Source organism: Leptosomus discolor, chromosome 1 (assembly GCF_034619465.1).
Source record: "Leptosomus discolor isolate bLepDis1 chromosome 1, bLepDis1.hap2, whole genome shotgun sequence".
In the NCBI taxonomy this organism is placed as follows: Eukaryota; Metazoa; Chordata; class Aves; order Leptosomiformes; family Leptosomidae; genus Leptosomus; species Leptosomus discolor.
The window spans coordinates 155,033,185-155,045,120 of record NC_141391.1 but is presented as its reverse complement, the minus strand read 5'-3'; the positions used below and the strand labels follow the sequence as shown (position 1 = coordinate 155,045,120).

The 11,936-nt window shown below is 46.6% G+C and overlaps 1 protein-coding gene across 1 annotated transcript in view; it reads left to right on the top strand.

Annotated features, from left to right (window-relative positions):
• The first annotated feature begins 1,328 nt into the window (after positions 1–1,328).
• AGK (acylglycerol kinase) overlaps positions 1,329–11,936 on the top strand; it is a 36,725-nt gene continuing 26,117 nt past the window's right edge. Inside the window, exons 1-2 of the mRNA XM_086467862.1 lie at positions 1,329–1,438; positions 10,908–10,947. Of these exons, the coding sequence (XP_086323988.1) occupies positions 1,329–1,438; positions 10,908–10,947 (150 nt within the window). The remainder of the gene's footprint in view (positions 1,439–10,907; positions 10,948–11,936) is intronic.

Here is an 11,936-nt window from a genome sequence, read left to right as displayed (position 1 = left end):
TCCCCTGTGAGGACAGGCTGAGAGAGCTGGGGTTGTTCAGCCTGGAGAACAGAAGGCTCTGAGGAGACCTTTCAGTGGCCTTCCAGTATTTAAAGAGGGCCGGCAGGGGAGGTGGGGAGGGACTCTTGATCAGGGAGGGTAGTGATGGGATGAGGGGTAATGGTTGCAAACTGAAAGAGGGCAAATTTAAATTAGATATGAGGAAGAAATTCTTTACTGTGGGGGTGGTGAGCCACTGGCACAGGTTGCCCAGAGAAACTGTGGCTGCCCCCTCCCTGGCAGTGTCCAAGGCCAGGTTGGATGGGGCTTTGAGCAACCTGGTCTAGTGGAAGGTGTCCCTGCCCATGGCAGGGGGGTTGGAACTAGATGGTCTTTGAGGTCCCTTCCAACACAAACCATTCTATGATTCTATGATTTCTATTCCTTTCTCATAGGACAGGGTCTCTTTGAATATTAGCCACACATGCCTCCACTTGGCACTTTTGTGTAATCTCTGAGGCTGTTCACCATCTTTCAGGTGTCATGGGAAGCCATGGCTAGTTAATGCTAGAAAGGGCCACCACCACTGGATTGTCTCAAAGCTTTTCCCATCATGAGGTCAGGTCTTTCCACTTGGTCCCTGGTAAGATGTTTTGTGCTGTTCACAGCTGCACGGCATCTGGTCTGTCTTCTGTGTATGGCTGGAGACACTTCTCTTGGTGCATGGGCAGGCAACTTTTCTTTTAGATGAACATTCACAAATATTTTCTGTTTTTTTTTTTAGGGGGAGCACCTTGGGTATTTCTGTCATCTATTCACTTTTGTCCTCTGCTATGCCGAAAGCCTCCTGCTCCCCTTGCTTCTTGTGGTGGCCGGGGCTTGTTGGCAAGTGCCCATGGCTGCGGGTCACCTTGCCGTCTGGAGGAGGCTGCCGGGACACAGGCAGGTGCGAAAACACTTCTCCTTGGGACTTTTTATTTTTTATGTGTTAAATTGAGGTAGGGTGCCAGGGCTGCATCCGGGGCCAGGCAAGGCCCGAGGCAGGGGCACAGTAACACCGAGGGGGTGTGAGATCTCCTCAGCCCGCCCTCGCTGCGCGGGGGCAAGGGTGACCAGCACCGGCACGGCGAGGGCCGGGAGCGGGCTGCGGCCGAGCCGGGGGCCGGGGCCCCGCGGGCACCGCCGGGCCTCCCCGCGGGGCCGGCAGGGCGTCGCTGCGCGGAACGCCGGTGCCGGGGGAGCCGTTTCCAGCCGAGCCGGGCCGGGCGGCAGGAGCGGCGGCGCATCGGTTCCCGCCGGCCCATCCTGAGGGGCGGCGGCGGCGGGTTTGCCCCAGCGGCGGGGGCGGCATGGCGGGGCCGATGAAAGTGCTGAGGACCCTGAGGAATCACTGGAAGAAGACCACGTTCGGGGTCTGCCTGCTGAGCTGGGGCGGGAACTGGCTCTACGGGAAGCACTGGTAACTGCCGGCTGGGGGCGGGCCGGGCCGCGCCGCGGGGGCGGGAGAGCGGGGCCGCCGCCCCGGCCGTGTGCCGGTCGGCTCTCACAAGCCATGCCGGGGCACGGCTGCCGCCTTCGGCCGCGGGTGCCCGGGCTGCCGGCCCTCTGCCTCAGGCGGCCTCCCTTCGCCGCTGTGAAAATGGGGGTCTGCCCTCGGAGGGCTCCGGCGCCTGGGGGGATGGCTCTCCCTCCCCTTCCAGCAGCCATCAGCTTGGGGAGGCTCGGTGCCTTTTTGCGACTTCCCGCCTTGGCCTTGTTGTGAATTCGGGGCTAGTTCAGCCGGTAGTTTTAAACAAAGGTGTTGTCAGGGTGGCTTGAATCGTCTTGGGGCCTGTTGGAGAGGAGAAAGGTTTTTGTCTTCTAACTTAAAAAAATGCCAAGTGCGTGTCATCAGCTTGCTTTTAACTAGTTTTATAAGGATGAATGAAACCAGAAGGCCTGTGCCTGCAAATGGTGCCACTGGTACTGGGAAGAGGGCAGCCATCACCGCCGGTGGTCGTGTGACGGTGGGTTTTCCCACCTCCTTTTTTTTTCTTCTAATGGTGCCACAGCCTCATGAAAGGTGCCAGATTTGTGTCGTGTGAGCGCTCGTGCCGTTCTTGAAGCACGGTACCAGCCGCAGCCGTGCACTGTGCCTCCCTGGTGCGCCCGCGTCGCTGTGGTCGCCCACTGAGCTGGAAGGAGCCCATCAACCGCTGCAGCAGCAGTACTGCTAACCCAAGTTGTACCTAGTGGGATGTCATTTTTACTGCCTGTCTGTGGGGTAGATGTTCTTTACAGGAAGCAAAATCCTCGTTCACAATTTTTAAATAGCTAGGCTTATATTTTAATCCCTGTCCTTTAAGATTACGGTTAATACACTTGGCTAAAATGCAAGCATAGCCAACTTATTTTTAAAAATTGTTACTTTTGGTTCTGCTGCTTGTTCTGTCACTGTCTTACCGTCTTTTTAATTGTTAAGTCATGATTTTAGCAGTGTTCTTTTCTGCTTACATTAAAATGCTGCCAAAGCCTCGGTGGAAAACTTTGGAAAATCAATCTGTTTATGTTGCTTGTTATACTTTGCTTCTTTATTTCCTTTTGCCTAGGGACTTTTGCATTAAATCAGTCTTTGTTTTGAATGGTACATCTGCCTTAGTTGCTTCTTACCTGAAGCACTGAGGCTCAGCTGACTGCAGGGCAAACATCAAAAAATCTCTCCCTCCATCCTTTTCTACTTGTAATTGCTGATTGTAGGCAAGCTATGGTAAGATGAGAATAGCTGTGTGAAAGTGGTGGTAACAAGGTCACAGCTTCACATGTGTGCCTACATGGACCAACAGACAGAAAAGAAGTACATAGTATACTGCTTTGTTGTAAGCAGAAGTATTTGTGCTAAACAGGTTGAGGTTTTTTTGATGTCTTTGTGTAATGACAGTGGATCCTTGAGCTAGCATTCCACTTTTCCCTGTGATGACTTGAACTTTGAATTCAGGTAAAACAGCGAAATGTAAATGAGTAATTATTTGAAGTTCTATCATCCTAGATACCTCTTAGCCAAAAGAGTAAACTTAATGTACGAAATGGGGAGGAAGAAATTGCTTGGTGGCATTCGTATGAGGGACTGGCTGGTGGGGCAGAGCAGCCTGTGACCTTCTCAGGTACCCTGCTTACGTAAGTGGCCTCTTTCCTGCTCTTCTGTTGCCACAGATACTAATGACAGCAGAGTGCATGTCAGGCCTGGGTGCTATAGACAGCTACTGAAATAGAGAATTAAGAAAAAGTCTTGCGCATATGGAGAGTGGGCACCTGAGGAGGCCTAGGAGCAGCGTCAGACGCAACCAGTCACCCCTTTATGTCTGTTGTTTCTGGGAATTCATGTGCCTGTGTACTGTTGGTTTCAGCTGTACTGACTTCCTGTGCAGTAACTGAAAACACGTTATGACCACAGAGAACATGAAGCGTGCCATAGGTGGTATGGCAGTGAATAAGAAGGAAAATATGAAAGGCAAACAAATAAAAAGAGAACTTTTGGTATCTAAATGTCAGTGGTCAGAGATTATTTGCACCAAGTGTAGGCATGGTGCTTTAACCCAGATGATGTAGTGGGAGGAAAAAAAAAATGTTTACACATCCCATTCTTCAATCTGCCCTTCAGTCTGCAAGGGAAAATACAACATTTCCTTACAAGACGTTGGAAATGCAAGGTAGGAAGTCCTGCGATGACAAACAGCTCTGTGTGGCTTTGATGTAGGCTGAAGGACAACTGTAAAGTACTGCTTTCGGAGATCTAAATACTGTTTGGAAAAAGTGTCGACTGTTTAGCCATTACTCTGTGGAGGAATGATTGTTTTAGCCAGGGAATAGAAAAACGAGGAGTGACGGAAGAACCTGATGGCAAGAGCGTAAAAATTCACAGGTGGTCTCAGCAGCCCTGTTGTGGTACTCTGTGCACAGTGAAAAGACCTTGTGGCTGCCCGACAGCACGGAATAGGCCAAGATCCCTCTCTGCAGCTTCTTTTGCCTCCAGATGTGGTACTGGCTTTTGGTGGGGTGGTTTTTTTGTACATTCCCTTTTCCCAGTTTCTTTGTTTATGTACCAGTTGCACTGGGGAGCATGAGAGGTGCCTTTCGCTCCATGCACAAACTGCTGCAGGCAACACTTGAAGAGGTGAATGAGGGAACTACGTATGGGCGATGTTGGCCACGAGGCTTGCTGTTGTCGACACCAGAGGTGAAATGACTATGCATGAGGCGTACTTGACTAGACTTATATTTGCCCTTTTAGAACAGATTAAAAGCTTAGTGAAGTCTTGTGCTTCGGTTTCTGGCATCACCGGAGTCCTGACGAAGGGGTTTGCTTTAGCACAGCATCAGTTCAGATTAGCCTCTGACTCCTTGGAATTAGCTGTCTGAGATGTTGCTCATTTATTTTCAGCTGAAGAAAATTTTTGTTTCCCATCTTGCATCCCTTTGCTTGCCTTTTCCATCCTTGTGGATTTTCTAAGATATTTCTCTTGCAAGGAGAAGACCATTTGCTTTTTTGACTTCTCAAGGTTCAGTCTTCTTTTGGATGCAGAGGCTGTGATTCCTGCGTTAAGTGGAGCTATTTTAAATAACAATCTGTCCTTCAAATAAATGGCAGCTCTTCTATAGTCAGTCTCTACGTGCCCAGAGGGACAGAAGAGCTTTGGAGTGCTTCCTTAAGACTTTGGAGGACGCTACGTAGACAAGTGTGGACAAGAAGAATGTTACCTTTTCCAGACTTGTTCCCCATGCCTCTTCCCTGCCTGGAAATGGATCCAGGTGGCCCCTTCTGCACCCTGCAGTCTGTGCTGTGGGGTCTGATGTGGACACCCTTGTGCTTCATAAACTGTAGAGGAAAGAGGGGCGCTGGAGCGTAATGGTTTATCGCTGTGTTAGTCTAAAGGTTGTGGATGACGATAACTGTAAAGGTCAAGGAGCTTCTTGGCCCAGTCTTGTATGATACTTTCTTCATGCAGCATTTAGTTTCTGGATCAGTGTGTTAGCCTTTCATCTTTGGGGGTGTTTGTTTAAATACTGACTGATTTAAAAGTAAGGGTTTTTTGGATGAACGGGAGGAGTAAAGAGGAAACCGTGTGCTGATTCCCTCTCCCCCATTTGTGATTCAGCCCTTCCAAGTATGTAACGTAGCAGAAGGTGCCTCTGCAAAAGAGAAATTGGTCATGTGTAAAATGATAGGCATCTTGTCTGGTTGAACTACTGTTAACTAAAACCCTATTGCTATTCTTACAAAACCTTAATGAGTCTTAAAATCCCTTTCCCATAAAAGAATATGTTTTTAAAATCCATTGTCTTGCATTTAGGATAGCAAATACTCTTGGAGAAGTAAGAAGATAACTCAGTTGTCACATGTGAGATTGTCTCCCTTTAATTTCTCTGGGTTGCATGAATTTATGCATTAGCATAATTTTAATCTATAGCATATCATTCTACAGGTGTGAGGGACACTGAATTTAATGTACTAGATCAGAGCTGAGAAGGTATGCAGATTGTGCAGATACCTGCTTGTACACAGCAGTGTGCCTCTGTTTAATGTATACAGGTGAGGTTGATTGCAGATAAAGATACTGGCCTGGTTTCGGCTGGGATAGAGCTGATTTTTAATTCTTAGTAGCTAGAATAGTGCTGTGGTTTGGATTCAGTATGGGATTTGGTATGAGAAGGATACTGGTAATATACTGATGGTTTTAGTTGTTGCTAGGAAATCAAGGACTTTTCAGCTTCCCGTGTCTTGCTAGTGAGCAGGTGCCCCAGAAGCTGGGAGGGAGCAAAGCCAGAGCAACGACCCAAATTGGCCAACGGAATATTCCATATCATACAACATCATGCTCAGTGTATAGACGAGGGTGGGCCGGGAAGCTGGGGCTCTCTCTCTCTTCCAGGATTGTGGTTTTGGGATTTTTCTCTTCTGGGAATGGGCTGGGCCTCAGTGGGTGGTGAGAAATTGCATTGCACATTACTCTTTTGTATATTCTATTATTATTATCATTATTATTCTAATTTTATCTTATTTCAATTAGTAAACTGGTGTTATCTCAACCCAGGAGTTATGCTTTTCTTTTCTTTTTCCCCCCGATTCTCCTCCCCATCCCACTGGGAGGGCAGAGGAGTGAGCGAGCAGCTGCGTGGTGCTTCGTTACTGGCTGGTGTTAAACCACAACAGATACCATATGATTATTTTTAAATTTCCACGAGGTTTGGAAGCCCCTCTCACCTTTATGTCCTGGGTCACCTTTCCTGAATTGAGGTGCTGCTGTTCTTTATGTGTCCAGGTGGTGCAGTGAGTCACCAGCTATGTCAAGTCAGCAGAAATTTAATCTCTGGCATGATGGGCATCAGCTTAAGTGATTGTCAGATTTGGCCAGAATGTCACACTGGTGTCACTGGGTAAGTGATCATCGCTTTGCTGCCAGGATGGGGACCCTCGATATCGTACGGAGGCAGTGGACTCATCAGATACTCAGTTGTATTATGTTGTGGACTATGTTAAAGTATTGACTTTCTCCGTAGAAAATGCTGGCAAGGCATCTGGGCCTTTGACTGCTTGCCAGTAATCTGAGTGTTATTGTTATCTATGATTTGAATGGTAGTCTCTGTGTGTTTGCCAACTGATAACTCAAACTCACTTTGTCACCTTTCTGCATTTACTTCCTGAGTGGCTGACTTTATTTCATCGAAACTTTGTCAAAAAAACAGTTAAATTCTGAGTCTTGTAAAGCTGACAGAAACCAAAATTTGTCTTTCATGCCCTTTCAAAGCCAAGCTGGAAGTAAATGCTAATATCCAGCAAAGAGGGTGCTGAGCTCTTGCTGTATTGGAAGCAGCCAAAAAGCTCTCTGCTAAGATAAAATCTCTTTTAGGAGTTCTGTTATAGCTCTTGAGGAGTGATCCTATAGGCACAGCTTTGGTCAAGGTTCTCCTCACAAAACTCTGTGTTTTGATGCAGACACTGAACTGGAGGAGAGTTTTTAGGTTTCTTCTTGCCTGAATGTACCTATAACAGTCTTAGATTTATTGCTGATAAAACCCTTGTTGAAATAGGGTCTTGCACCTGAGCTTCTTTAGACATTTGCAGTATGGTCACTTTTAAGGGGGTTGCTTTGATTGGCGCTGAGACGAAGGCTGACCCTTGCTGCAGCTGTGGCCCTCAAACAGCTTCTTCAGTTCAAGTTTGCTGTCTCGCTTTGTTGAGTTCATTGCTGCCCTGGCTGACCTTTCATCCTGGGAACCGTCCTGTCAGCCCCGGCCTCTTCTGGCGCTGGGGCAGAGGATGCAGTCTCAGCTGGAGGAGCATCCATACTAAATTGTGTAGATCCATGCACTAATATGCAGGAGTGTTAATTCCTTGTTCTAGCTGAAAATGCTTAGGGCAGGAGCAGCGGCCGCCAGTCCTGCGCCGGGGACGGTGCAGACAAGTCAGAACAGCCCCTGTTGAGGGGGGTCGTGCGGATGCCGTGCTATTGCAGCCCGGTGCTCTGGCAGCTTGGCACGGCTGGTGCGCAGTGAGCTCTGGACGGTTGCTCTTTTTCCTTCCTGCGCTGGTTCCTTGCTTTGGCGTCAGCCTGCTCTGTTCTCCCAGCAGCCTGCGCTGCTCCAGCAGCTGCCGGCCTTGCAGGATTGACTGATACCTTTGCGTTACAAAGTTCTGTCCGTGGGTTCAGTTTAGGACATCATCTTCCTTCCATACCCCACTGCCGCTGCTCGTTCCTCTCTGCCTCCTGCTTTTTTACTGCCTAAGCAAGTTGGCCCAGCTGTAAGCTGTCTGATGCTTAGTTCTCACAGCAGGAAGGCAGCCCTGGCTGGCCAGCAGATGTGATACTGCACGACTGTTTTGCTTTAAGGCCGGAGTTGTGTCTATAAGCCCTTAGGGGAAACATAAAGTAAAAATCGATTTTTGGTTTGCTGTGGATATGGTGAAAGTCAGAAGAAATCTCTTGTGTGTTCTTCAAGGCAGTGCAGCACTTCCCCTCAGCCTCCACACGCTCCTCTCCAAGCGTCATTGACAAGGCTTCGTTGCGACATAGTAATATTGGTTAATAACATACAAAAAAATAACTAGATCTTATGTTTATTATTGTCTTATTATTATTCTTCTCTGGGAGCTGGTATGCAGCCATATTTTGATAATCTAATACGTACCAAGACAGAAGACTTTAAGAAGTTACCTTTTTGCTATTTTCAGCATTTTTCTAGCTATATTTATTAATTGGTATGGCCCAGAGGACTTCCAGACCCACTTGTGGTGCTTTAGGTGAGCTGTATGGGATGAGTAAAGGCAAGAGCTATGATACAGGAGGAGAACTGCTGTTCTCGCAGACAGACTCCTGTGAGTGCACTTGTGCTTTTTTTCCATAAGTGTGAAGATAGTTAAGTGCTGGCCTAACATTTTAAAGAAATAAAAAATTTTCCTGTTACCTGGTGTCTTTAAGCCAAACTTGGAACATCTTTAAGCCAAACTCAGATGACTTTGAAATACATGTCTTGGTTGAGTCAGTGGGAATGCTATGAGTAAGGCTGGGATGGCATGGGATTCTGGGTGCTGCGCTGCTGGAGAGGTGAGATATCACCTATAAATTACTGGACAGTAAATGGTTCTTCTGGTCTCAGAACCTAAACCTTTCCTTTGACACCAAAATATGTGTCAGAGTAGACGTTTTCTGTTTCTCTAAGTGTTTCAGTGCAGGAGAAAATAAGCTTAAATGTTGACATCTAAACTGCCAAGCCTAATTTCTATGGTTAAGGCTGTTGAGCTGAATCAAACTTGCATCCTTGACAGCTGTTTTGAGGGACTTGGCAGGTTGGGACAGAGAGCATGGTATCTGCTGCTTGCATTTGAAGAGTTGTGCTGGACTCCATTTTAAAGGCGATTAACACCGCAGCATAGGGTTGCAGGCACCAGGATTACATACTGGTTGCCGATGTGACACAGCTTGACTTCTGAACAAAATAGCATCAATGTGAAGTAAACAGATAACACAGATTTGATTAGATTTGTTAATAAGGTTAGGACAGCGATTCTCAAATACATCAACTGTCCAGCTGTCATTTGCTAGTGGAGTTTTCTTGATATCCCATACTATTTCAACTCTATGTATTGAAATTGCAATTGCTTTATGTTTGCCTTGGCCACACATAGTCACAGAGGGGAGGAAAAGTCCCTATATGAGGGCCTGTGCCCTCAGCAGCGCAGCGTGGGCTTAGCCTGTTGTGCTTGAACTGGAATTAGCTGTGACAATGTTGTTTAGCTTGGAACACAAACCTTTTCGGAGGTTGTTATTTTAACGAGTGTACTTTCATTATATTACTGCAATCAAAACCAAGTCTGTCACTCCTCTAAGTAATATTTCAGGTGCTTAATACAAATGACTTAATCCTTTGGTTTTAAGAGGCAAACATGACAGTTAAAAGCATGCCTCTGAGGAAATCTTATTTAGACATTCCAGTTACTTGTTATCCTGGTGAGGTATAATTCACGTATTTTCCTTTTCCATGCTTGAATTCTTCCTTTGTCTTTTTCTTATTACCAGGAATAAATCTGTGGCTTCTTTGCTGTAGAACTATTTTCTCAGAACCTAACTTTATACCTCACCTGAAGTCACCCTGCTTCTCCTTTTATGGCATTGCAGCATCTTTTGGTGATGCCAAAAAGAGCAGCTTATATACCTCCAGTGGCAGATAAATACAGTAAACTCATGGAACTGGGTAGATCACACTCATGTTTGGGTTCAGAGTCTGACCAAGGCATCACCTTCTCTAATGCCATTTCCGTTGTAGGATTTGGCCTGATCAGCCACACTGTGTGGCAGGAGTGTGCTGCTTTCCTAGTCATTTGTGTTTCCTGGTTGGCCTTGAAACCTTTTAATTGGTGTAATGTATTTATTTTTGTATGCTGCCTATGCTGCTGGGGGGGTTTGTCCTTCGTATTTTTGAGAGAATAATATACTGTCTTGCCAGGTATTGGCAAGGGCAAGCTGAAGGAGGTTTTTTTTTGTTTTAGCAAGGAGGAGAACTGTCTGGTATCCAGAGGACAGGTGAGACTTTGGGCACTGCAGAACAGGACCAGGACTCCCTGTTTTGTCTGCAAGGGCGAACGGGGCATTTTTTGGTTTAGGGAAGAATGGAATTTTGTTCCTCAGTAGCTCTGTCTTCAGTTTGCTTGCCAGCTACACCCTGCTTGCCACCTTGCTAATGCTGTCTGTCACCAATGACACACACAAGGATTAGTCTGGAATTTATTTCCGAAATGACCATCACTGACATATCTAATACTCATATTTTCTTTGTGTTTAAACTTCACTTGGGTGAGTTGAGTGATTTTCACCTCTCCCAGTTACTGCTTTAGGCAGTGCTCAGACCTTGGTGCGTGGTAGGTGCTTCATTAACATGTGTTTGGCTTACAAACTGATGGAGAGGGGAGTTCACAGTTGATGGGCAAAGATGTAAGTCCATGGAAGTTACACTTAAGTCTACTCTAAATCCCTCCTATACGGCCAGAATGGTAAGTACCTTTGATGTAAATAACAGGCAGTATTAATATTGAAAGAAACCCACACCTTAAATCTGGAATACAGTTACGTAGCAATTTAAAGATAAATCACAGTTACACAGTCTCTCATAGTTTAGGTAATCTCAGCACACTTGGCATCCTGGTCTTTGTTTTCTGCTTTTTTTTGCTATAGAAAGGGTGTCTGTGTGCACATGCAGGAAAAAATTACGCATGTGTGCTTGAATGGGCATGTTTCATCCTCAAAATATGTTAAATGGTCTCAAAGAACCTGTATTTTTCTATTTCAGTGCTGTCAAAGTGTGTGCAAAAAGGATATGTACCTACATTTTAAAAATGAGCCAATTGTTTCAAACTTACACAACCTAATGTCCACTCTCTTTTCTGTCTTGCCTAATAGCGATAACCTGCTACGAAGAGCTGCATGCCAAGAAGCCCAGGTAATACCGTTTAAAGTGATAAAATTAGATTAAAATCTCCCTCTTATCTTGGTTGTGCAGGGCTCCTGAGATTTTCCCAGCAGGCCCTCTCTACGTGACAAGCCTTTTAACGGTGCCAGCTGTGTTCTTTTGCTAAAGTGCCAAAGGGTGGATGAGGCCTGCAGCCGGGGTACTGTACCTTTCGTGCCCTGACTGCTGCCGCGATGGATGGTGCGGTGTTATCGTTGGGATGATCTTAGTTACTACTGTAGCTACCCAGACCTCTGTTTCTGCAGGGGTAGTTGCTCTAGGCCTGTAAAGTTGTGGTAGGAAGATGATTTGCTGATAAGACAGGAGACTGACATCTCAGCTCCACCACGAGAGGTGTAGTCTGGGCAGAAGCAGTGCAAACCGCTTTGTGTCAGCGCTCAGCTGGAGAGAGCTTGCCCTTGGCTGTTCGATCCTGAGTGACTTTATCAAGGATACGAAGTGTGAGGACTGACCTGGCGCTTTTGAGACCGCTGTACTGGGGACTTAATGGGGACACCCCGTTTGCTGATCGCTGACAAGAACGCTGGTATTCAGAGAGAGATTGTTGCTCTCTGACGACACTGACTGTTGCGTTTTGTAGTTTGTGGCCTGCATGGGCGACCAGCAATGAACGCGTTCCTGTACTGTAGTATTGCATGAAGAAATCTAGCCTTAATAAGCCGTTTTTTGGGAGCACAAGTGCTGCTGCCCGTGGGTGACATCGGTGCACAGGTGCTGCTTGCTGGCTCTGATTACCTCAGTGGTGTGCTGTAGGATTTGAAGAGTCTTTCTACCTCCTATAAAAAAAGCTTTTTCTAGACCTGCTTCTCCGTGCAAGATCACAGAGATTTTGCCGGGTGTAACACTGCTCCCATCATTGCTACGTACTGGGGCCTGAGAAGAATGGTGAAAATTATTTTTCTCGTTAAAGAGCTTTCCTTGAGATTACCCTGCTTCTGTGGTACACCTGAATAATCCCA